The sequence below is a fragment of the Zonotrichia leucophrys genome, chromosome 2 (genome assembly GCF_028769735.1).
Source record: "Zonotrichia leucophrys gambelii isolate GWCS_2022_RI chromosome 2, RI_Zleu_2.0, whole genome shotgun sequence".
NCBI classification, from domain to species: Eukaryota; Metazoa; Chordata; class Aves; order Passeriformes; family Passerellidae; genus Zonotrichia; species Zonotrichia leucophrys.
The window spans coordinates 35,044,290-35,069,860 of record NC_088171.1 but is presented as its reverse complement, the minus strand read 5'-3'; the positions used below and the strand labels follow the sequence as shown (position 1 = coordinate 35,069,860).

Below are 25,571 nucleotides of genomic sequence, written 5' to 3'. Positions count from 1 at the left end.
TACTTGGAATAAAATGGTCTTTTTCAGTTCAGTTGTTCCTTTTTGAAAGGAATCAGAATGAAAGTGAAAAAAGCACTTTTTATTCCAGATGGGATATGCCATGCAGAAAGTTGCACTGCTGGAATTACAGCACTGTGTGTGGTGCACACCTTGCATCATGCTGGTGGGGATTCCCTCTCAGCACCCCACAGAGATGAACCTTGAGTTGCATCAGGCCTTCAGCAGCCTGTACAGAGCTCTACAGAGACCTCATCTGCTTTTCAAGAGCTGGGAACTCCGGTTTGAGGAATTACAATTTAATTGGACATATTTTATGCCAGGCAAAGTTGTCTAAAATCCTTAGTAAAAGAATGTGATTATCCTATTGAAAATTATGTATCTACACAAAGTAATTAAGTCCCTTTGACCTTCAGATTGAAGGTCATTTGCTGCTAACATTTTTCTCAGCTACTTTTTCACAGAATGATTGAATGTAGTTACTGTAAAGGACTGAGCACAATCATCATATTATTGTTCGTAATGCTGAGCTCTGGTTGGAGTTTAAAAATCTTGTGTGTTTGCGCATGATGCAAGTATCTAATGTGAGTTTTATTGAAATCAGAAGGAAATGGCCCAGATGTTGAACACATAAAGCTGTTGATGGAGAAGTTTGTATTCTGTGAATGTGTGTTGCAGAGGAAATTGTCATGGCTGAGTTTGAAACTCCATTGGGTCACTGAGGGCAAAAAATACTTTCTCTTTACCTTAAAGCTTGCTGGTGGTCAGTGGTTCAAAGCTCTCATCCTCGTGATTGTCCTTGTTCTAGATTTATGACTGATGCAGCTCGACGTGAGCAGGAGTCCCTGAAGAAAAAGATTCAGCCAAAACTCTCTTTGACTTTGTCAAGCACAGTGTCCCGTGGGAATGTATCCACTCCACCTCGCCACAGCAGTGGAAGCCTTACTCCTCCAGTCACCCCTCCAATCACTCCCTCCTCTTCATTTCGCAGTAGTACTCCTACAGGTAAGCCCCTACTCTCTAATTCATCCCAAATAAAGGGAGCAGTTTTGCTCTGTGGCACTTGGAGAACAGGAGACATACTGAGGCACTGGGGTAAGAAGAGCCCCAAAAAATAAAACAGAAAAGCTTTGTGCTATTTTACATTTGGTCTGCAGTCCCTAAAATGTGTTTGGGCATTTGTTTCCAAATTCTTTGCGAAAGTAGAGGACGCTAACTTTAAATGTTGCAGCTGAAATTATGTGAAGAAACTAACCTTACCAGAAAAGCCAAATGTGCAAAAGAGCCCTTGTGTGTCAGTAGGAGAGCTCTGGCTATGATACAGTTAAAGATTTAAAAGAAGTGGTCAGTATCTTCCCCCTACCCCATTCCCCTCCCCCCCTTTTTTTTGTTGGGGGGAAACTGGAATTCGTAGTAAGTGGTCAGGGAGGAATGTTCTGCTGCTGCCATCATGTAGAAATGACTTTCATTAGGAAACTATGTTGATGAAAAGAAATAAAGGAAAAAAGGGATCTATATTTCCTTCAAAAGCTAATATTCCAGTGGTTTTCCAGGGTATAAACATCCTGGGAATTTTTTTTGCACTGATTAGAGTAACTGAAAATTGCTTGCTATCCTGAACCAGATCTCTTGGCCTAAGTCAGTCTGATTTACTTTAGGTAGAGATCTTGTCAGATAATTCTGGTACGCTTCAGACGAAGTACCAGGATTTTCTTCTAAAAAGCTAAATGTATAAGATAGGGCTATTCTATTCTGTAATAAACAGATTCAGTATACTCTCCTTAGCAGGAAATCACTTGAGCATCACTGCCCTGAAAAACTGTTACACCACATGTTTTTTATATAGGCTATTTCATGTCTTAATATTAATGATTAAATGGAAAAATTGTAGCAGTCCTTGGGATGTTCTGTCTGAAAGTTGTAAAATGAAGTGGTTGTTCAGTATGTCCCTGGTTATAAAAAAGGGAAGCACATCAAGAAAAGCTAAATGATACAGTCCTAATATAATTCAGAAAATTTTAGATTTTCTTAATTATCTCCTGTTTGAAGCAAACTGATTCATTTCCTTGACATCCTACAGAAGATGGCAGGGAGTTTTTTCTTTCTTTTGTTTACTTTTTTGTACAGCTCCTCCTGAGAAGGCTAATTCATGATGTGGTCAGGTAGTATAACTTTGCACATCCATCAGTAGTATTGGCTAGTGATGTACTCTTTGAAACATGTTCCATCAAATACTAAAAAAAAAACCTCAGCATCTGTCTACCAAAATACTTTCATTATTTGTATATTTTCCAAACTTTTAAAAGTTAGTCAGAATGTTGTTTTACCTGCAGTTAAGAGAATCAGCTTGTTATGGCTGCATTTCTGCAAGTACTGCCTGCCAGGTTATAAATAATATCAGCTTCCACTTTCTGCACCCTCTGTTCCAAGTTCCCTTTTGGACCCCTCTTCCAAAGCTAGGGTTTGTAACATCCTAGTAGCAAAAAACACATATTCATTCTTTAAGACTTCTGTGAAAATTTACTATTAACTGCATTGCATTTCAGCAGCCTCAGCCCAGAAATTCCATTTTTCTTATCTTAAAAGTTTTTCTGGACCTAAAGTAAGCATTGAGCTTTTTCTGTTAACCACAGGTTTTCTCCCAGAGTTTACTTGGTGTAGGATTTTTTCTAACTTAGATAGGTGAGGTGGTCAAAGTCATGCCATGGCTGAGTTTCTGTAGGTGGAGTGCCTGAAGAGGCAGCCCAGTAGGGGTTGCAAGCTAACTTTAGATGTGCAGCTCACGTGTCTTTTATTGGCCAATGCAAAACTTTTTCCTTCAAGTGAAAGTGTATGGGACAGTTGATTACCTAGGTGGTGTAACCAAGGGCAGCTAGGCAAGCTTTGTTTCAGGGAAACAATTTACAGTATGTAAATTGTCCTGCATTTCAGCCTCACAGTGCCTGCACAGCTTTCAAGCCCTACAGGCATACCCTCCACTGCATCCAGTGAGAATGAAGAGTATTGCTGTATTCCTTCCATGCAGTCCTGTTTGATTTGTACTCCAAGAAAACTCTTGTTAATTCATCTTTGAATGCAGGTAAATGTGTATGTTGTGGTAATTGAGACAACCAAGAGCCTATTTTCCCTTAGGTTGCCTTATGCCCTGTATTTGTTATAATTCAAATATACTCCTTGTCCTCATCCTCCTTTACACCTATGCTTTGTCAAAAACAAAGTGGGATTGCTTTGACCTAGTTCGTTCATTAAATTCTCAGGATGGCTGTTTCCCTTTTATTGTCTCCTGTCTCAGTTGTTGGACAGTTTGTGAGGCTCAGCAGTGTGCCTGGCATTACTGTCACTGCCCAAGGTGGTGCCACTTCAGATGCCAGAGAGGAATCATGCCCTGCAGGCTGGTGAGGTGGCCTGGAACACATGTTCCTCAGCAGAGAGTGCCTGTCACATATGGCTTCTCATCATTCTCATTCAACGTAGAAAGCGAAAATCACACTAATCTTTTGGGTCCCCTTTTCCATGTACTGTCCTCTTTGGTAAGCTGCTCATCTTGGCTTTCCCAGGGCTGTTAGTCTTGGCTTGGGTGAAGCCAGGAGCTGCCTGGATCCCAGTCCTGTTGGTGCATGTCCTCATGGTGATGTCTCGCCACTTCCCGACAGTTTTAAACTACTGCTGTGAGTTTTCAGCAGAGTGCAATTTCATCTAATGATCTCTCATCTGTGCAGTGACCAGACTCAAACCCACTCAGCTTGTGAAACATGATAAGAGGCAGTTCAAGGTGTTTTGGCTGCAGAGAGTGTTTGTTAAGTTTCACAGTAAAAACCTGTGCCAGGAGCCCATGGGGCCTCGTTCTCAGGCAGAGCTGAGCAGCGGCCACACTGACCCACGTCGGTGCTGCGTGTGCTCATGAAAGCACCTCCTGCTTCTTGGTACAGGAGATTATTCATAGAGGAGCAGAAATATTCAGCAAAGATGTGTGCTCTTTAAGGCTCTTCTCAGGTAATGAGGTAGACATGTATTTGTCTTCAGCTTCTGTATGCGTTAGTCCCCAAAAAAGGCCCGTTTGTGCCTTTGGTGGGAAGTAGAAATGCTGTAATTAATTTTCTATACCTCCCCTCTGTTCCCTCGGGGTGGCTGGCATATGCTCTCTGCTTACATTTAGCTTTTTGTTCCCTCTCCTATAACAAGTTTTCTCTTCTTAAGACCTCCTCTCTGCAACCATCCTCTAATGGTTGCAGAAAGTTCGCTTTAAAAATTTGCTCCAGTTTTTTATTTTAACAATAGTGTCTCCCAGGAGACTTTGTTTAGTAGGGCTTAGATGGTCTTGTTAGAGTTCACAGGCAGGATTTAGCAAAAGAAATGGCTTCCATCAGGAATAAAGGCTCCTTAGGGTGATAGGGAAATAGAGCAAAGTAGCACCAGCACACAGCTTATTTTGGAAAGATGTTAGCAGTCTGCAAATACTGAAATATCTCTTTATTTAAGGAGCAGTCAATTAAGTCACAAAAACTTATGTTGCTTTTATTTTTAAATGTCAATTTTAAACCCACAAAACTAATGAAGTCTAGTTATGGATAAAAATGGGGCTGGCATTGCATCCTTAACATACGTTGTTAATTTTTTCAATGTTTTCATACATCTGTGTGGCTTGCAGATGAAATTTCCACTCCTAACTTCCTGGCTTTTGAGTGTAAGTCAGAGCATTGACATTCCTTTGAAAGCTGTGATATCTCTTCATACTGAAAAGCTTTAAAAGAGATCCAGTGATAGAAACTTAATGGGAATTAGTTAGTAAAATAACCTGTTCCAAATTTTACTTAGAAAAGTAATTCATAGTGATGAATCTCATTTAAAAAAAAAGCCACTTCTGCACTGAAGAAATGCCAAAAATCATCTGAAACCAAAAGAAATGCCAAAAATCATCTGAAATTTGTTTATTATTTTCCTTTATTTTTATGACCTTTTTTCTAAAAAACTGTTCCAGGCCTGGAATAGTAAATTTCAGCCAGGAGTGAATTTTTTGCCTTCCTATAAATCCTGAAGCAAGAGTTTAATACCACCAACTGGCTTTTTAATAGTTCAACGTTAAATCTTGTGCCCTCCCACCTTCCTCTGCAAAAAATAAAAACCAAAAAAACAAAAACAAAAAAACCCGCAAAACAAAAAAAAAGTTAGAAAAAGAGAAGCTGGAGTACTTAAAAATCTCACAGTTAGCATTTCATTTTGCTCTGAAGAAGCTGGCTCCTAGACATCCTTTCCTGGTTATTTTTTATTTTATATAGATTACAAGTTATAACATTTATGCAGTTTTAATAGGTTTATAGACCTATTTACTGCCTGATCATTTGGGGCAGTGGATGGCAGCCAGTCCTGGCACGAAGTGTTGAGGATGCTGTGGTTGCCTGGAAAAGCTGTGGCCATTCTTCAGCCCTTCCACTTGGGAAGGAGATGAAAGAGTGCAGTTTTCATGGGTGGTCATAGGCTGACCCCATGAGAGAATTGGCAAGTCCCATTTTGATTTACAGCTGTCATTTGAGTAGGTGACTAACTATTGGTTTGTCTTATTAATTGGGATAAATGCCTTTCTGGGGAGTCATATTTGTTCAGTCATTTTTGATTGATTGCATTTGAAAGTTTTTACCTTTCATAAATATGTCAGACTTCCTTAAAATTTCCACCAGTCCAGTCTCAGTATCTAGTAATGTGACTCCGTTTTCTACCCACAGAAAATACCTAACTTTACAATTTTGGGGTTTTTTTTCCTTTCTGGTAAAACTTGAAAGTAGTAAATCATTTTAATCTGGAGTAAAAAAAATGCTTTGTAGGATTTGCCTTAACCTTTAAGAAGTCTAACATCTAAAGAGTGATATTTTAATTAAATATGCCTAAAAATTCAGCAAAGTAATGTTATGAGACTTGAAAAAAAATACTACTGAGGCTATCAAATTATTATTGTTGATGTAGAAATTACTGCATTTGCCATCTGAGGATACTATCTGAAAGATGCTTTGGCAAATTTATAATAAAGGAGTGGTTTTGTAGATATATAGAGCATATACTAAAACTGAAATCATGATTGCTTTGTAGCTTTGTCAGTAGTCCTAAAGCTGCACTATTTCAGTCAGAACACGCTACGTGAAATGGGCCAATTTTTGTCTAATAAATCATACCAGTGGTGAAACACGACCTAATATAATATGTCACTCTGTAACAGAAAGTGAAATTCAATTAATTTTCAATCAAAAGAAAAAAAAAATCAGTCTTCCCCTTGTGTGTTATTTTCAGAGCCCGGGGTAGTTAAGAGTACTTTTATCCAGAGTGATACTTTTATCTACTTGTATCTAGAGTGATTACATTCTTAAATGTCTGCAGTAATTTTAAATACATTTGTGTTTAATTCAGGTTTTGGTAACTAAATTAAGGAGAATCATATCCCATTTACATCATTAGGGAATATCTTCTAATACTGAATATTTTCTAAAAGGCACATATAAATTTTTACTCAATAAAATTAATAAATCATAAAAACTCACTAAAAGATACTATTAGTATCTTCTCTGATTCAGATGGATTTTGTTCAGGATTCAAATGCTACTACTGGCAAAACAATGACCAAAAAATTACAGCTTCCTTCTGTGTTAACTAGTGTTCATGCTGCTAATGAAATAACTTAGAGCATCGTTGTGTTCCCTCTATGGGTGACTAATTTACAGGGGAGGAAAGTAAATTTCTTCTGGTCCACTAAGGAGCTGTCTGTTGTGGAAGCTTTGATTTTGGGAAGTGAAACACTGTGTGGCAGTTAGGGGCTTTTCCCAATAAGCCTGATTATCTCATGTACTGTTATCTCCACGATATGAGATACCATTCCTGTAATTCTGCTGTATAGAATTTGCCTTCATGGATAACTCATGAAAGAATCCCACGGGCCTCCTCTTGAATCTGTTCCCTCTTCTTTTCCAAGAATGCAAAAGCTGAAAGAAAACCACCCATTGTTTGCTGGTAATAGCAACCAAAACCACAATAGTAACCAGCCTTTGGAATTGGGCATTGAAATAGAGTAACAGGAATATGCTGGAAACTAATATGGTTTAGATTCTAAATGTATGTTTAATTTTTTTTACTTTAAGTTGCTGAAAAAATGTGTTGTTGTAATGTAAAAGCTCATTCCTCTTCATAGGTATCAAAGCAGCTAACATTTCAGTAGAGTTTCCATATGTCAGGCTTTCAACAATGAAGTAATCATATGGCACAGACAGCTGTTGCACAGAGTGCTGGAACTGCACACTAAACAGAATCCAGCAAGAAAAAGAGATCTGCTCAGCTGAACTACTTTTTGAGTTTAGAGTGAACAGCAGAATTGTAAAATAACAGGGGTGTTCCCCCCACAAATTAATTGAAGACTTACAGGAGGAGGAGTTAGGTGCTCAAAGCTTTTTTGTGTTGATGGATATGCTATTAATGAGTAGCTGAATTAAGCAGAATTTGTTGCAGAACTGCTATTTATAGCAGGATCTGTTTGGCTGCTGTCAGCAGGTGGCATTTCTGAACTCCATGTTAGGTGGAATCAGAGTAGACTCTGAACCATTCATTCTGCTACTCAGTTGATAATCTGCAACAGCTTTCTCTTTGGGCACTGAAGATTTACTCAATATTGCTACAGCTAGACAGATGCTGCTCTTTTGTGGTGGGCTTATTTTTACAAGCAAAGTGGACTGCGAAATATTCCTTTACTAGATCTTAAGGGAGCTTGAAATTAGACTTGGGAGGACAGACGAGTGGGAACAAGTACACACTGATGGCATTTTGAAAATCATGCTACAAATTCAGGTCATGTGGTCTTCAAGCACATGATTAATGTTTAGCACCTAATACTGAGGAAGTGAATGCTGCCTGACTTGGAGCACATAACAAGTGCTTTGTCAGACTGGAATGGAGTATTCAACACTTGCAGAGTTGCAAGCTCAAAAATTTATGTAGTCACGAAAACCCAGCTTTAGCCATTCACTTCAAAAATTCCTCACCTGTGTTAGCGTACTGTAAATGCTTAAATTTAATTATTACACTTCATGTTAAAGTGGCCTAGTATCATGCAGATGTAATTGAAAAACATAATGAAAAGTAGAAATATTAAATCAAATCCCAGGGCTGTTGTATTAAATTGTTGAGAAGTGGGCTGAGAGTGTTACGTTTGTGTGTGTTTGACTTACGGGGTGTCCAGCACAGTAAAGCTGTGTTGCAGCTTGAAAAAACAGACTTTCAGATGTCTGAGGAACCATCTCATTACTTGTTCAGAACTTTCTACTTGTTTAATTGCCTGTTCAGAAACTGAAGAATTTTTATGCTATGTTTTCATTAAAAATTAGATATATGGACTCACTCTTGGATAAACACTATGGGCAAATAAGTAAGGCATACTTCATAAAATGACGACCAAATTCAGTTCTCCAGCATAATGAATGTTTGAATACATTTGATATTTCAGACCTGCAAGGTAGGAAAAAATCTATGTTAAAATATCTTGTGGAAACTGAATTGTGGTTCCTGACAACATTTCCTTCTGAAGTGCTTCACTGTTGCTGGGTTTTCACATTTCTGTTTAGATGACACAAGAGAACTTTATTTATTGGAGCCAAAATGCAGGTTGGGGCCACATATTAATCCTGCACACTAACTAATATTGTACATATAATTGCCCAGCATTTAGCAGTGTGAGGTACCTATTCCAACAGAGCCTTATGGGTGTTCTTGTAAAAAATAATTAAAAAATAATGACATTGTATAAAACAGTTGATCAATGTGTTACTTAACTATAGTACATGTGTGTGCTTAGATATGGTATGAGATTTTAACATGAGCTTTTGGCTGAGGTCATGACTAAGCACAAATAATGAGAGAAATCTGTAATAGTTTCCAGTTTCTACCTTAAGGAATAGAGCTGTAATAGAAGGTTTCTAGTAACAATGAAAAATAGTAAGGAAAAATACAATTATTTCCTATAGGGGTTTTCTTAGAACAGGTGGGATTTGTTTCCAATGCTAAAAAATGTTTTTTCAGAGCTAGATGTCACATTCCAGTTTTAGGGAGCCAGGCTGTAAACTTGTACATATTTATCTCTTTCTTCAGTAATCCAAAGTGAAAAAATGTTCTAGTGTTCATCATTGAGCTAAGGGCCTCAGAAACTGATTTTTTTTTTTTTTTTTTTATTTCCTAGCAATCATCAGCTGTCAGGTGACTGCCTGGCTTCCTTAGAGAGACAAGTCTGTGTGTTAACCTGGTTACTCAGTGACTAAACCAAACCAAAAGATTTACATTCCCAGAGGATACTGAGACTTTGGATTGGAGGATCTGCAAAGCAGAGATAATTCCATATTGTAGGCACAGCAACAATGTTGTCATGTCTTGGGCTAACTTGTAGCTCTAAACCAAACAGCTTGAAATTATCCTGAAGACCAAGACATTAACTTGGTCAAACCTTCATGTTTTTTTGACCTGTAGCTGTGCAATTACCTGGGTACCTGCTCTGCAGTTTGGCTGAACCCCAAAAGGAGGAAGGACGGGAGCTGGCCCACTTTGATGGCTGTGTCTCTTACAAGGGAGGCCCTGGTGTCTTTTTTTTATCTCCCAGGCAAAACCAGAGTCGTAAGGACTCGCCAACCCCAGCCCTGTTTGCCTCACAGAAGTGATCTGGTTTGTTTTACAGGGTGTTTGGGACCCCTCAAAGTCCACCTGTTTCAGTGCCCGTGGGCCAAGTGAATGAGGAGTGTTGGTTAAGGCTGCAAGGACCACAGGGCTGCAGGCCCATGGCTGCAGTTCTTTCATGGTCCTGTAGCTCTGGGGTACAGATCCTGGCTGTGCAAGACAAGCTGACATGGCCCCTAAGTGTCTTAACTTTTCAAAGGTTTGATATTTCCACTGACCCAAGCCTGTAAACTTGTGAAGATGGAGCAAAATTAATGGAGATTCTACTGGACTAATCTTTTCTGTGGTTTGCATAAAGACACGTGCTATGATAACCTCCCCTGCTAGTCCTTTGTTTAACTCCATCCTAAACTAACTTATAACTTAAGTACAAAAAGGCCTATGCTATATTCACAGAATGATGTTATTTTAAAGTGTTGCTTCTAACCACCAAATTGCTTTCAGAGTTAAAAGGACATTTTTAAGTGTGTATAGAGGAAAGTAAGATTAATGTGAAAATAACCGATGGGGGAAAATGGGACTTTGCTATGAGGGAAAATACATGTTGACTTTTTTTAATCATGATTCCTCTCAGCTTTTTGCTGCATTTTCTGTTTTTCTTCGTTTTCCTGCTTAATGGGTGCAATTTCATTATAACTCTGTTAAATTTCTGATTTGCTTTTAACTTGTTAGTAAAAACGTGTTGAGCTCAGTTTGCTATAAAAATGTGTTCTGGGAAGATTAGTTCAGTTGTCAGATTTTGTGCTTTCTAGCAGAATTCTGAATCTAACCAGAGGAAAAGGCACACAAAAATTTAACACTACCTTTTATTTCATCTCATTCACTACAGGTAGCTTTACATGCAATCTCGACTTCATGTTGTACTTCATCTTCCCAGCCCCTTCAGAGCATTCTTGTTTGATACAGACATAAATTGCACCAGCAATTGTAAAGCTACTGTGCTGTAGAATTGTATTTTAATTGCACATACCTGTAATTAATTGTATGGGAATTTTCACAGTAGTCTCCCCAAGGAACAATTTAATTGAAAAGTAACCGAGTTGTCTAGACTACAGCAACTCATAAAATCATCACTAGTTTTGGGGTTTGAGCTACAAAGCAGCCATAGAAACATGGCTTGTAGATTTAAAGTACTTCCAAGCACAGGAACTGTTTTATAATCCCCATCGTAGTAGCCTGCCCTGGCAAACCATTTTTAACAGCGTCAAGAACAAAAAATGTACAACAAGCTTAAAAGTACAGATTATCTCTGTTAATTTGTGATAGGATTGGGATTTTTGTGTACAAGCACACCCATCACACACAGACCTATCTTTCTCCAAATGTGTCAAAAATATGAATTTTGTAGAAAGCACATTATGTCTGCCTTTCACAGCTTGTGGCATAGCTTGTTTAACATAGGAATAGTGTGACACCCAAAAAGTTACTTCAGCAGTTCTGGGTAACAATGATGGCATTCATGTTTGTGTTTTTCTACTGCAAGGGCCAATTGGTGGAGGGATTTTTATTTATTTATTTACTATTAAACTTTGTAAGTAATCTCCTAATTATCTTGAAAATTCCTAGCTGAAAACACAAATGTTTTTCTCCAAGTTAGAAACAGTAGTGGCCACATGGAGCTTTCAGGTGTTTATTTAAATTTAGGTGTGTGTATATATGTGCACATATATACTCACACATATACATACATGTATGTATAGTACACTGTGACATTAAATGGGATTTATCTGTACCACTGTAGTACCTTGAGGACTGAAAAAATTACCCCATGTCCACTGGTGCTGCACACTGACAGCAGTGTTGGGGTTTAGTAGAAAAAAAGCCAGACCCATTTGGGCGGCACTTCAGTGTGCTGAAGATGATGAAACTTAAGCAAATGTTTGAGTTTTCCTTGCATTGTGGCCAAAGCAAATCAGAAGTAATAAAAAGCAAGGACTAACATACCACTTCACACTCAATGACTTATAGCCCAGAGAGGTTTACTTCACAGGGGAAATGGTGTATCATGAGTTGATGTTAGCCAGTACAAGATATGTGACATTTTAGGAAAAACAGGACTCTTTGTAGCTTTTGTGTAATTCCAAGTGAACTAAAAACCATGAAACATTTGCTGACCCCTAAAACCACAAGATCCTCTTGTCTTTTTAGTGCTTGTGGCTGGCAGGTGGAAGACACCACCCTAATTCTTGCTGAAGTTGAAGGCTGGTGCTTTGTCCTTGCCAGCATAGTCTCCCTCTTGAAAGGTTTTTCCATGTATAGTCAGACAGTGGCATTCACAACAATTTCTGAGCATTTCTGCCTCTAATGTCAAAAGGCACAAGAAGCCAAGGAGCAATGGAAAATAGCAATTTGAAAACTACTTTGATTTCAGCCCAGTGATATGTCACATGTAACAACTCACACCTGGTAACATACGTTTTGTAGACCTGATTGAAACAATGACAGCCTCAGAGAAATGTTTTTAACAGTGTAACGGGCACAGGGCACACTTTATTTTATCAGAATCTTTGTCTTTAAAAATGAGAGAGGAGACATGACTCCCCACCCAGTGTGTTCTTATGCTTGGGTTAATTTCTTTCTGAGAAACACAAAGGAGGATTAATGAAAAACACAACATATCTTTCCTGTAGATTTTTTGTGTAGTTAAACTGACAAGAGCCTTCGTTCTTGTTTGGTAGTTGACAGCCTAACTGGTAATTTTGAGTCTTAGGGCTAGTTCTCAAATCATGCTGATGGTGTTTCTTAAATCTAGATGGTCAGAGCTTCAGAAGCAGGCAGAGAGAAGTGGTCAGTGTATATTCATGCAGATTAAATCCTCCCGGCCCTTCAGTGCATTGAAGTGGAGAATTTGCCATTGCCTCCCTTGTTGCTGTTCAGGGGTTTGTAGCCCTCTTGGGCCTCATAAACATGAAATTTCCTCAGCCCAAAGCTGCTGAAAAGGCACTGAGCTGTCTTGCACCTCCACATCTCCTCCGCACCCCGGTCCTTGGGGTGCGGAGGGACCGTGTGCATGAGCGGCTGTATGGCCTGCACTGTGAATGGCTGGGCAGCTTTTAGACAGCTGTAAAGCATGCATAAAACATGTCTCAAATGCATTTTCATAGCTTCATAAAGTGTAGTTCATTTATGTAGGTACTTTTTATTGTTAGCCTTTATCTTCAACATGGAACTGTTTCCTGGTACCGTTTCTATTTTTTTCTTCTCTTCCTTTATCAAATGGGGTAAAGAAGAGAAAAGAAAAACTGCGCTTTTGTTACGTGCATCAGGAGAGTCCTTAAGTACAGTAATAGTGCCCTGAACTTGTATTTTTGTATTTCTAACCTCGGAATGCAGGCCTAGCAACTAAAAAGCCAAAATAACATTAATTATGAGTGTTCCTCGCTGTGGTTTTTGGAGTATAAGTTTGGAACAGATGTTTGAGGGGAGAGAAGGGAGGGGAGGAAGGATGGATTGTTTCTTTTTCTCAGCCCCAACTGGTTTTAATTTTTTTTGAACATTTTGCGAATATCTTTAAACATTTGCCAGACTTCAATTAACATCCTGTGACTAAGGTGGAAAATGTCCTACTTTGTTTTTCTTCAAACATATACCTGCTCTTGCTTCTCATGCCAAAGCCAGAAAAAGAAAGGATTCCAGCTGGCATAGGTTTTATTACTGTTACATTACTTTGCAGGTTAAGCCTCAAATTGGGAGGGGTCTGCTGGATTAATTTATTTATTTACTTTTTTATTTTCATGATTTTTTTAAAGTGCCATTTAAAACACTGCCATTTAATTACAGGAAGGTTATGTTCTTTTTTGGTGAGTGTTTAACAGCTTATTCTTGTTTACATGAAGTTGTAGAAATCTAGTTTTTAAATATGTTTAAAGCAGAGATTGTGTTCTTGGGTTTATCATGTTTTTCCTGTACTGTGTATAAACACAAGATTGTACATTATTGAAAGCCCTTTTTTGTGGAAAACAGGATTGGGGGAAAAAGTTTATATAAGAATGCAAAATAACTTCCCGAGACTATTGGCGCAGTGTGACCATAAAACCTCAACAGCACATTGTGCAGTGACATTATAACAATTTGCTTTAGCACCTCTGCAGCGTTCTCAGAAAGCCCTGCTCTACAAAACACATGCCGTGGTATCAGTTGACTGTTTTTTTCCAGAATCAGTTCTTTACATGCATGTTTTTGTGATTAGTTGCTGTTCCACAAGTAATTGGAAGTGGTGGAATTTTTTTTAATTTATTTATCTTATTACATGTATGTTTTGTTTGCATTTATACATTCAGTAAGTTGTAATATATCTGCTTATATAGGTGTGCAAGCGGATTTATAAACTTTGGATTAGGATTTACAGTGCTTTAGTTTTAAAGACTGTTCGTTGCTATACCAGTATCAAGACACAGATATATCAAGAAAGAAAATGGCACGCAGTTGCTCCGAAGGCCAGATAGAATCCAGCTGCTCTACCAACCCCACTATTGGCTCTGGGGAACTTTTTTTTTTTTTTTTAACCTGAGTATGTTAGTTCAGTTTCTATAGTAGCCCAAAATGGAGAGCAGATCTCATGTGTAAATAGTTCTCCATTTTGCTGACAGTGAAAAAGAATATGTAGCACTAATGTCATACTAATAGCACTTTAAATATAAAACTTTATGTTTATTTTGTACCTTTATCATTTTAGCTTAACTCCAACTTGTAAGGTGATTTCCCATATAGGTTAGCTCAGCCAAAATCATTATATACCAAAATACAATGTATTCAGATTTATGTTTTACCAGTAGGAGTGTTTGCATGCTTTTCAAAGTGAATCCAAACCTTGTAATGGGATACATTTTCAGTCACTTAAAATTCAGTATGAGCTTACACTGAGAGCACTGAAATGAAAACTGCAGTTGGTGTGAAATGTTGGAATTGACCTATCTACCATGTAATTTAAAACACCAGGGTGCTGGATGTTTAACTGTGTGTGGGTTCATCCTGTTTGAAGTACCACCCTCCAAAATAGCTGGGGGAAGGATCTTTTCAGACTGTCCCTGCGACTGTGCAATTTACAGTTTGCCATTTGACTGGGAGAGAGGGCAGAGGATGTCCAGAAATACCTGCCCATAACCTTGGATGCTTAAATGTTCCCTCCTTTGGTTATAGCAGTGGAGGTCTGAAAGTGTGGTCTGAAAGCTACTCTTCAAGTGATGCAAGCAAACCCAGAAAAGTTTTTTGTGGGGGGTTTTTTGGCCAACTTATTTTCTCTAGTGCTTTCAAGTGCTTTGTGCCCAGAATGATAAAAAAGCATACTGTTCTTTGTATTTGAATCCGTGTTCACATCATTACATGAGGTACATTTTTGAAATTCTCTTGGTGCTTATTCATTAGCTGAGCCTTGCTTCAGCCAGAGACAATAGAAAATTAGTTCTTCTGGGCAGTAACACATCCTAACAGCTCATTATTTAGCACTTGATGCTTGATCTGAGCTAGGAGAGGACTGGAAAAGAGAAAAGGAAGGGTGGTTTCTGCAGAAGACATTGTTGTGGCCGAATCCTGCTCTGACCGGTGTCATGGGAAGAGGAGGATTCCGGCAGCAGCAGCCAGAGCCCGCGGGACGCGCTGGGCTGGGCTGGCAGCGGCTGAGGGACAGCCCTGAGCCCCGCCTGGTGCAGGGCCAAGGCCCTGGTAAGTGCTAATTGCCATTTTCATGGCTCTGCTGTGATCATGAAGAGGGATGGAGGCCTCTGTCAGCCCTGGCAAGGGCCTGTTTGACAAGCCATAACCATTTCAATCAGCCCCCACCAGTGACAGCAAAGTTCCGAGCACGCAGTTGGCTTTGAGCACAGAATTGCCCCTCCTCGCCCAGAAATGAGGATCAGGAATATTTACTGGGAGAAGAACAAAAACTCACCTCCCTGTGCTTATACCCACGTGCTCTGGCCTTCACTGAGGTGAACCTAGTGCTTGTTGTGCTTAGGTGCTTAATCCAAACACTGGAATGGCACTTGCTGTCTAAAATGCCAGTTTCTGTAGCACTGCACAGTGCTCTGTTAAACCTCTCTGGGTTTTCTTCAGTTGTGTCTATATCATCTTTGTGGACATGAATAGTAAAAGTATTTTTGAAAATGTAAGAAATTAATCTCAGTGGACTTTTTACAAAGGCTGAAAACCGCTTTCTGTCCTCTGAGTCCCCTCTCTCCACCCACCAAAGCAAGCAAGTGACAAAGATCCTGACTTAGTGTGTCTGGATGGTTCAGTGTCTGACATTTGTTGCTGGAGTTTGCAGAGCCAGTGCACTGTGCCACCTGTACCAGCTCTCAGCTGAGAGAGTCCTGCAGCTTCAGCTTCTAGACTAAAGACTTGCATGGCTGCTGTTATTTGACTAGTTTTTGTTTCATTGCCCTGAGCATTTATTTCCTGTTCTTTATGTGAAAGAAGAATATTTCATTTTGAATGACTTGATATGTTTTTAGATCAGCAATGAGTATCAGCTGTAGGAACATTGTCCCTGCTGTGTGCATCCATGGGCACAGAGGGAAGAAGTCTGACAAATCCATAAATGTGCTTTAGTGTTAACCCAAAATTCACACTGTATTAATAATTCACTTTTTTTATCAAGGAAACTGTTGCATTATATGGGAATGCAAAGTTCTTAACATAAGAAGTGCTCTCATAAAACTGTTTCTATGAAATACAAACTGCAAGTCTCACACGGGACAAAGTGTGAAGCTGAATTTTTATGAGAAATCCATGGAATTACCATGAACTTTCAGTGACACTAGCAATGTTGGTTCCCACTGCAGTAAGCTATTTGTTCACAGTTATTCATTGTATACTTAAATGTATGCTTTCTGGTCACAGAAATAATTGGCAAGGATGTTTTGGGTTTGCTTTTCTTCATGGGAGGAGAAAGGAAGAACTCATAATGTTCTTGATCAGAGGTCAAGATAGATCCTGCTCATTAAAATGGCACACACAGCTTGTGCTGGTTTAAATCAGCTTTGTCTTTTTTCTATTTAAAGGCACAGCAGAGAAGTCCTTAGATTTGAAAAGAAATGCAGCAACAAATGCTGTGCACCTGCTATAGAACCAAGATTCATTTAAAGTTCAGGGGAAAATCCTCTGTAAATCTCACAATAGAATGAATCCACTCATGCAAAAGGCAGAATCTATCTTAGCTAAAGTAGTGTGAATACAGAATGAACCCCAGAAATATAAAAGATGAGGCCCCAGATTTTCAGTAGCGTAGCTGGGATGTTATCTGTTCCAGAATGTCAAATGAATTAGCTCTCTGCAAACCATTTCTGAGCTCTTTAAAGTACTGACTTCATCTACTGGAAAACGAAAAAGTAGTAGATGGGCATTGAAGAGGTGAGATGTTTGCTGTAGGATTAAGTGACATTCTCACTGATTTTGATAGGAAAACTGACTGGCAGCGGAGGTGCAGACCAAGTCTTTACGGTCAGTTTTGCTTTTTGTCAAACTACAAAGGTTTCTTACCCTGCAGGCAGTAATCATAATCTCTTTTCATGCATGTCTTTACTTTTGTCTGTGACATAGACAGCTTCCTTATTTGTGATGCGTTGTTCAAATGCAGTGGGAAAATTACAAGAGAAGTAATTTGCTGGAACTCTTTGTGACTCAGTATATTTTGTGGCTTCTCATAGCAGGTAATTTTATGTGCTATCTGGCTCCAATATGGCATACTTTGTGAGCTGTGCCTTGTGGAATTCGCCTCCCCTTTGAGGCGTAGTGGCATTGTCTCAGCATGGAAAATTGCAGGGGAAAAAAAGGCTGAGCTAGCATTCTTTCCTTGCTTTTCTTTTGTTTCATTTTTTGATCTGCTGGGGGCAGCACAGATGAAGTGAGTCTTTTGGCAAGGTCGCTAGAGAGGAGTGGGGAAATGGCTTTGTGGGCCAGGACTGAGGGAATATTGCATGCAAGGGTGGGTGCAATATTAAGAAGATGTTACTGAGTTATTTGGATAATAAAGCAGTGGTTTAGGTTAGGCCAAGGTAGAACTGTTTAGGGTCTCTGAATGAAAGCCAGATGATGAAACTGGATATTATGTTAAAGAGCAATGATCTAGCATGAAGCCTCAGAAAAAGCATTGCCAGAGGAGAGGGTTTTGGTTTGTTTTTTGTTGCCATGGTAGAACTAGTATTTCGTTATGATAATTATATTGTATGTTTTTATAGTGCCTTGCTGAAAGCACGTGCTTCTCTATCAGCCAGATGTTTAGATGCTTTTCCTTATAGAACTGTGTGTTGTCAAGTTTTGGGGGAGGATTTTTTTGCTATTCAAGCTTCTGAAGCCTAGTTCTCATATTTTTCAGTGGGAGGAACATTCAGTGTGCTTTCCAAGCGTGAGGAGGAAGGGTAGAGGCATTGGCCCACATGCTACAGGAATGCTCAGCTCAGTGTCCTGAGGGCAGCGAGCCCCAGCAGGGCATCCTGTTTTCCATGAGCATGGCAGCATCCAGGCAGAGCTTAGCAAGGCAGCTCTCTGAGACCTCTCTGAAGACTTACTGCAAACACTGTCACGCAGTTGTTACACCCTGGAGCAGGCCATAGGTTAGATGCAAAGGCACTTAAATTTGTTTTTTTTTTCTTTTTCCTTTAAAAAAGTAAATATTTACAGATATAATTGTGAAACACCAACCAAGTTGAAAAAAAAAAAAAAAGGCAAGCAATTAACTCACTGTATCTTGATCAAAGTGCGCTGCTGCGCTTCCCCTCGGCGCACGGCTGGCCCCGGCTCGGGTTGCAGTTTGTACACCTGACATGGAGCCTCCTGCTCCGCCTGGGAACGGCCTCCCAGAGCCACCGTGCTCAGCCCTGCACCACTTAATTAAAATACCTCATCCAGGGGCTGTTTGTAATGGCAGCGCCAACCTGCGCGTTGTGCTTTTTGTTTTTCCTCTTGTTTTATTTCCCCCCTCTCTGATGTGTTGCACGCAGTCGGGGAGGCACCACATGGGTTGCTGCTCTTAGACACTGACAGCTGAGGAAATTAAATTCTGAGGCAGAATCGGTTAAAAGCATGACTAAATCAGTGTTGTTTTTCTATAACAACTGAAACAACATAATTATTTTAAGGTTGAATTTTTATTGCTAATGAAATTTTTCAAGGCAGTAAATTTTTTTGCATTTTCCTTATACTAAGATCCTTTTAAATATATTTGGGATTTCTCATTTTTATTTTTTTTAAGAAAGTAGAAGCACTTAAGTTCAGTAGGACACTGTTAGATAAAAGCAGTGATAGGCTGCAGTTCCAGCTTCATATGAAGTCATACTGCACCATTAGTATTAATTACTGTTTTGTTCAACAAGTAAATATTTATATGGTCATTCATATAAAAAAGCTCATTGTATTTATAAAATCTGTAGTGACATGTGAATTTAAAAATTTAAGATAATGGAGCATTTGCTTATACTGGTTAAAGAACTGCTTTGAGTATACTAGACCAAATCTTGCATTTTTGTTCGGGTAAGCCAGTGAAAAGAAAACCATAAGGATGGTGTGATCTCACACGCACAGTTTGGACTGTGTCTCTTTCACTGAGCCTACCTTTGAAGTACAGGCAAACATTTTTACAGAATTGGATCTTACTTTACAAAACTACTAGAAAAATTAAAAGGGCACCCCCTAATCCCTTTAGGAAAACCTAAGGAAATGCAAAATAGTACCGACTGCAGCTTCTTCCCACTGTTTTGTGTATCTCTTACTTTATACATCATATTGCATATTAAGTTTTAAAGAGCACTGATTGTTGCTGTATGAATGCATGCTCCTTATCATCACTAAAAAGAGTGGTGTCCCTAAGAGATGTTGTACAGTTTCAAATGATGTTTTCTTCAGGAGGACAAAATGCTGTTTGGGCGGAAATCACCCGCTCTTAAGGGGGCACACGACGGGGGGTGATTATAAAGACAGAAATTGTTGGTGTCAGTGTTTAGAATTGTATGTTTTGTCATCCTAGGAGTGCATATGTGTGTTTACAATAGGGTTTTCTGTTTCATTTGCTTTAAAAAACCCCACTGAGCTAAAAGGTTTGAAAGGAACAGCTTGAGGAATTTTTTCCATCCAGATACAATCAAGGGCAGGAAATCGTAGAAGCAGAGTTGTGGTTTTGCCTCCATTTTTTTATTAGTTAATTAAACTATAACAACTCTTAAATTCATTTTAGGTTAGCTGTTCCTAGAGTTCAGAAATATTTTAAGAGGTCAATAATGCTTTCTTTGGCTCTCGCTCATTGCGAGTAGGATGAGGAGCCGCAGTCGGCAGGGCAGAGTTTTCCAGATGTGCTGCAGGGCCTGTGCGTGCGCTCGTGTCGGCGCTTGTCGCTGGTGGGAGACCGTCCCTCTTTGCTCATCTGCGCTTCATCCCAGACAGATGGGAGCCACGGGACAGAAACGTGGACAGCCTGACTTCTGTCCTGCCCAAAGCTCAGGAGCCCTGGCTGCTGGCAGCTACCAGTTGCCACGTGTTGTTACTCAGTGCTGAGTCTGACTGGGAGTGCTGGGGAAGGGGGAGTCCAGAGAGGCGGTACGTATGGAGTTTCAGCAGAAGCAGAAACAGCCCTAAAAACCCATTGTACTTGGCAGTGTGAGTTTTCCCTGTGAATTCAGAATGTTTTAAGTGCCACAAGGCATCTGTCTGCATTTTCTCCTCGGTGGGCAGAGCTGCTCAGAGCTGTGCACTGAAAGGGCACATGAGGGAAGAGCCATGCGAGTGTCACATAACTGTCTTTAATAGCGGGAGCTATTCCAGCACTCGGAGCCAAATTGTCTTTCAGCAGAAAGGATAAAATTTAGCAGAGCTGGGAAAGGGAAAGAAGAAAGGGGAGGGGAAACACAGCACCACCTCCTGCTGACACCACAGAAGTTTCCCTCGGCTTTCCCTCTCTCTCCCTCTGTGCATATATTTTCTTTTTAATCAGCTGCGGCTCTTCCCTCCCCTGCTTTTCTTTTTTCAAGTGTATTTTTACAGTTGGAATTCTGCTTTTCTAATTTCTCTTGTTTCACATTTAACTTCTTCAGAGGATTTCATTAATAGTTATTGCAATTAAAAATAATAAATAAACTCAGCACCAGCTGCTCAGATGGCTGTCTTAGCATATCTGGAACATAATGCGGTCTGTTCAGGGCAGCCACACAATGCAATTTATACCCACACCTGAGGGAATGAATTTCACAACTATAATTGCTACAATATAATTCTTATTAATGTTGTGCTATAATTCCTATTAATTCCAAAGGGCTAGTAAATGCATTAGGACTTGTCAACATATTATTTTACACTGTTTATGATCTGTAGAATTACACTCTTCAGTATTGTATTGCATAAAGAAATGCCTTAAAATTAGCTTTAATTGGAGAAGGGGAGGGAGCACATTTTCCGTTAGGGCACTGGGAAAGATCCTGGATCCTGGTGTTTGAGAAGCAATGAAACTGCATTTTAAAATCAGTCCTTTGAACTTTCTGTGCCGTGCAGTTAACAGTTTATGAAGATATATTAATAATGCCTGTCCTGGTTATTAGAAAAAGAACCACTGGTGTCTTTATGAAGGAATAAATAACTACAAGAAAGATACGGTTGTAAAATTTAAAATAACTGTCTTCCAGAAAAGACAAAAGTGGGGAAATTACAAGTCATTGTAGCTGATGTAATAAATGCAGAATGGGCTATCTCGCTGTGCACTTATTTATTCTTGTTTTATCTGACTACCCTGCTTTTCTAGGTAGTGAATATGATGAAGAGGAAGTAGACTATGAAGAATCAGACAGTGATGAGTCCTGGACTACAGAAAGTGCTATCAGCTCTGAAGCTATCCTTAGTTCTATGTGCATGAATGGAGGGGATGAGAAACCTTTTGCCTGTCCTGTTCCTGGATGTAAAAAAAGATATAAGGTAAGTAGTAGTGCAGACCTACCTCATTTCTTGCTGTTGTAGGTGGTCGGGAAAGCCTCTAAAATCAGTTTACACTCTTCTCATTTAATAGATTTTCACAATTATTTTTGTGATATTTTAGCAGAATATTTTATTCACTAGTTTCCTCTCAAGCACAGCCAGATTTATCCATTTTACAAGGGATGTCAGTCTGTCAAGAGAGATTACATATTGCAACTCTTGCTTTACATGAGCAAAAGCTTTTAATGAGCTTTCTATTATTTAGACAAATTAATTGCAGAGTGCCAGAGGTACTACAAGCAAAATAATCTCCTGGGTCCCCTTCAGAAACATGAAATAAAAAGCTTCTGTCCATCTGTGCCAGGAACAATTCCTTCTGCTTAACTCCTAGAGATACTGCCTCCTCTTTAGTGAGACAGTGCATTTTCTGTTAAAGATGATGTGTGGAATGTGGTGGTTAACATTGTGCAAGTCAGAATTCACCTTGGGAAGGCAGAGCCTTGCAGAAATTCTGGCATCATTCTGTCCTGAGTCCGAGTTCCCATGGCACATTTACACAGCCATCAGTGACCCCACATGCATCCCCTTGTGTGACACCCTGGGAAACAATTCCCTGACACCCCCACCCTGCCCTGTTCTTTAATTGCTCTCCATCATGAGAAATTTTTGTGTTTTTTATGTGAGTGAAGCATTTCTAAACTGGAACCTTGAGCTTGCCATTGTAGAACATGCCAGGATGTTACAGGAGTGTTGCTTCAGTACAGAGACAGATGAAATTGTGTGGAACATCTTGCAGTTCAGTATGGCATTCTCTAAACACTGACATAATGGAAGTAGTGGGTGAGCACACTTCCTCTAACTTGTTTTCTAAAGTTTTTGCATGAACTACTGGAAAATCCAACTGTACACCCTAGAAAAACCATGGTGGCTGGGTTAGTTGTATTTTATGGCTTGTCCTTTAAATAACTGGTAAGTAGGGACTTAAAAGAGAGCAGAAGTATGAAACAGAAATAGAGGAAGGCCAATAGCATTTGTGATAAAACAGCTGTGGCAAGAATGGAAAGCCTGTGCATGAAACCATGTAGTGGATGAAAGCCTGTTTCAGTGATGCTGCAGCAGCTCCCATAGCAGCAAATCACAAGACTCAGGTTCCTGTACAGACCACTTAACCCTGACAACACTGTTTCATAAAACATGGAAAAGAAAGCAGTGTGCTCGTTTCTCAGGGACATACAAGTCTTTATGCTGAGATTATCCTGAACTATTCTCCAGTTACAGAAAAAAACTGAACACCATCTCCAGGGCCAGGGCGGAGGGAAAGATGGTTTTGGACTACTTGCAAGCATTACTTTGCAGATAAACTCCCATTATTGAAGATCAGTACTTTCCTTGCGTGTGGCAGGAGCTGTGCCAGACAGAGGGTATGGTATAAAAAGCTAAATCCCCTAGCTCAGGAAGCAAACAAGCCATGGTGATTGTTAGAAGTCGTGTGCCCAGAGGGCATCTATGCATTGCAGAAAACATTTGCTTAATGGCAAAGTCTGGAAGGAGAACCCTGTAATTTGCTATATCCTGTCTGTTCTCTGTTTGACTGCCAGCCCTCTGTCTTTTTATTGCCCAAATGAGCAAGCTGTTTGTGCCTGCTCCTGCTATCTCACTACCTTCATCTCAAATGCATGAGGACTGTCTATAAGGGATATCTTGTACACCATTAATGGTAGACCAGCCAGGCAGGGGAACAAATTAATGACCCTTAGAGGGGCTGACAGGGAACAGCAGTAAATAAAAAGTACCGTATTCTCGTAAGAGACTCACCTCTGTTTAGTCCTGATAGAAAAGCACATTTCCTTAAACTCTGCCTCACCTCATTTCTCTTTTCTGTGGGCTCTGTTTCCTCCCTTTTTTATTTTCAGCCTATGTTTTTTCTTTTTGCATTTTTATCTTTGTTTCCTTCCTTTTAGCTTTGTGTCAGCTGTGTTTCTTGTTTCCTCTTTATCTTCCTTCTGCTTAACCCGCTTGTCTGACGGAGTCTGGGTAGGGAGTCCTGTGATCAAAGCACTGGGATTTTCTGGTGGGTACTGGATAATCACAGTCAGGACTGTAAAACAATTATAGTGCTCCAAACAGGAACACAGACATGCACATACAGTAATTGCCAGGCTCACTTTACGGCTGAGAAAGGATGCATTCCTTTAGGGAGAGAGGAGGAAAGGAGGATATACACAGTTTTCTTTTGTCTGGCCTTAGGTGACGTAAGTTTGAGAAGCAGAATGGTATTTTTAGAGATTTTATTTGTATTTCAGTACTGCTTAAAGGGCCCAGTAGGGATGGGGCACCTTTTTACAAACAATGTTCAAGGATAAGAGATGGCCTCTGCACTGAAAAGTCATTATGGAAAGGTAAATAAGACAAGAATGAGTACAACAAACACTCCAGAGGAACGGGCTGGGGCGGACAATGGAAACTGTAAGGAGAACATGTTTATACACAAGCCCAGATGTGTATCAGAAGCCCCCGCTGGCCTCCTGCCCAGCTGCTGTCTCCTGGCGCTTTCCCATAGGCAGTGCAAATAGTCATAAAGATTTTGTCGTTCCTCAGGAACTTTATTTTAAAAATTATTTTGCTTACAACGTGTATTGGTAGTCTGTATAGTGTGGCAGAGATTTTCTTGAGAAGCCACAGATCCTGGGAGAACTATTTTTCTTTAAGTTACATGTGGGATAGTCAGAAACATCTGAATAAACCTGAAGTACACTGACTTCTAGATGCTTTACACACAAGTCTTTGAACTAATTTCTGAAGCTTGCTTTCTTCTTTAATTATGCTTATTGAGGTAGAGAAGAAGTTATATTTACTTTCTAGTTTTCCATTTATGGGTAATTTTTCTTCCTGTGATTCATCTTTGATGCCTGAAATTTGATTTTTAGAAAATCATCTATGTGATTCCAGGGAACCCAAAGGTATAATCCTTGTTTCTGTGGAGTTCACCTGCACCAGACTTTGGATTCACATCCAAATTTAGATGTCCTGTCCAGAAGTGTATGGTTATTGAGTAGTTAATGTGCTTTGCAAAATACCACCTTGTAGGAGCTAAAATGGGGATTTATGAAAGTGTTGATTAGTTTTCCTTTGATTCAGTACCCCTGAGTGGTCTTTAGCTCTGGAGAAGGACTTTGAAAATGTGGTTAAGATGTAGATAAACTTACTCAGGCAACATCCAAAGAGCAAATAAAATTTGGAACATAGTAGATACAACAAACCCCACAAATAATTCATATATGCTAGTATAGAGAAAACCCTGGAGTATTTGTCCTAAATTCTCTAGTTTGTGCAAAATTAGTAATAAAAAGAATAATAGATTTCAGTGCATACAAAATGTAGCTTATATCCATGACTTTTCTTGGCCTTGGGCAAGAGGAGAAGGGGTACCTTCTAAGGCTGCTGAGGCACTGTCTGGCAGGTGAAAGGATGAGCGTCCTGTCAGGTGGCACAAACCCCCAGGAAGGCTGACCTATAAGTGGTGAAACTCAGCAGAGCTCAGGGAAGGAGAATATTGAACTGAGGGGGAAGCAAGGGAATTTACTTGAAAGAAAGGAGGAAGCCAGAGATTGCAAGTCAAACAGAGGAATTGGACCCACAAAGAAAACTTTGGGATGAAGAGCCAAGAGTACAAAAACATGTATGAATGTCCAAGGCTGAAACAAGAAATCTCTCAAATCATCCTTTTGAGATGTCTTTTCCTACTTGAATTGGGGCTGGCAGATTCTTTGTAGTGTAGTGCCGTTGTGAATCCTGCCGTGCAAAAAGGGCCCTGCCCAACAAGAGACTTTGTGTCCTTGCAAACCAGGTAGTGCCAGTCTAAACTTCTCTATCGCCTCCTGATCTGGTCCCAGGTTAATAATTGTTTCCTCCTGTTCAAGATTTTTAGAGTGCCCTTCTCTATGGCCATCTTCTTCCTCAATCATCTGTGAGAGTAAATAGTGAGCAACCTA

At 39.7% G+C, this 25,571-nt stretch overlaps 1 protein-coding gene across 1 annotated transcript in view; it reads left to right on the top strand.

Annotated features, from left to right (window-relative positions):
* Positions 1–25,571, top strand: part of JAZF1 (JAZF zinc finger 1) — a 188,163-nt gene that overhangs the window by 157,922 nt on the left and 4,670 nt on the right. The window contains exons 3-4 of the mRNA XM_064704537.1: positions 806–1,002; positions 21,410–21,579. Of these exons, the coding sequence (XP_064560607.1) occupies positions 806–1,002; positions 21,410–21,579 (367 nt within the window). The remainder of the gene's footprint in view (positions 1–805; positions 1,003–21,409; positions 21,580–25,571) is intronic.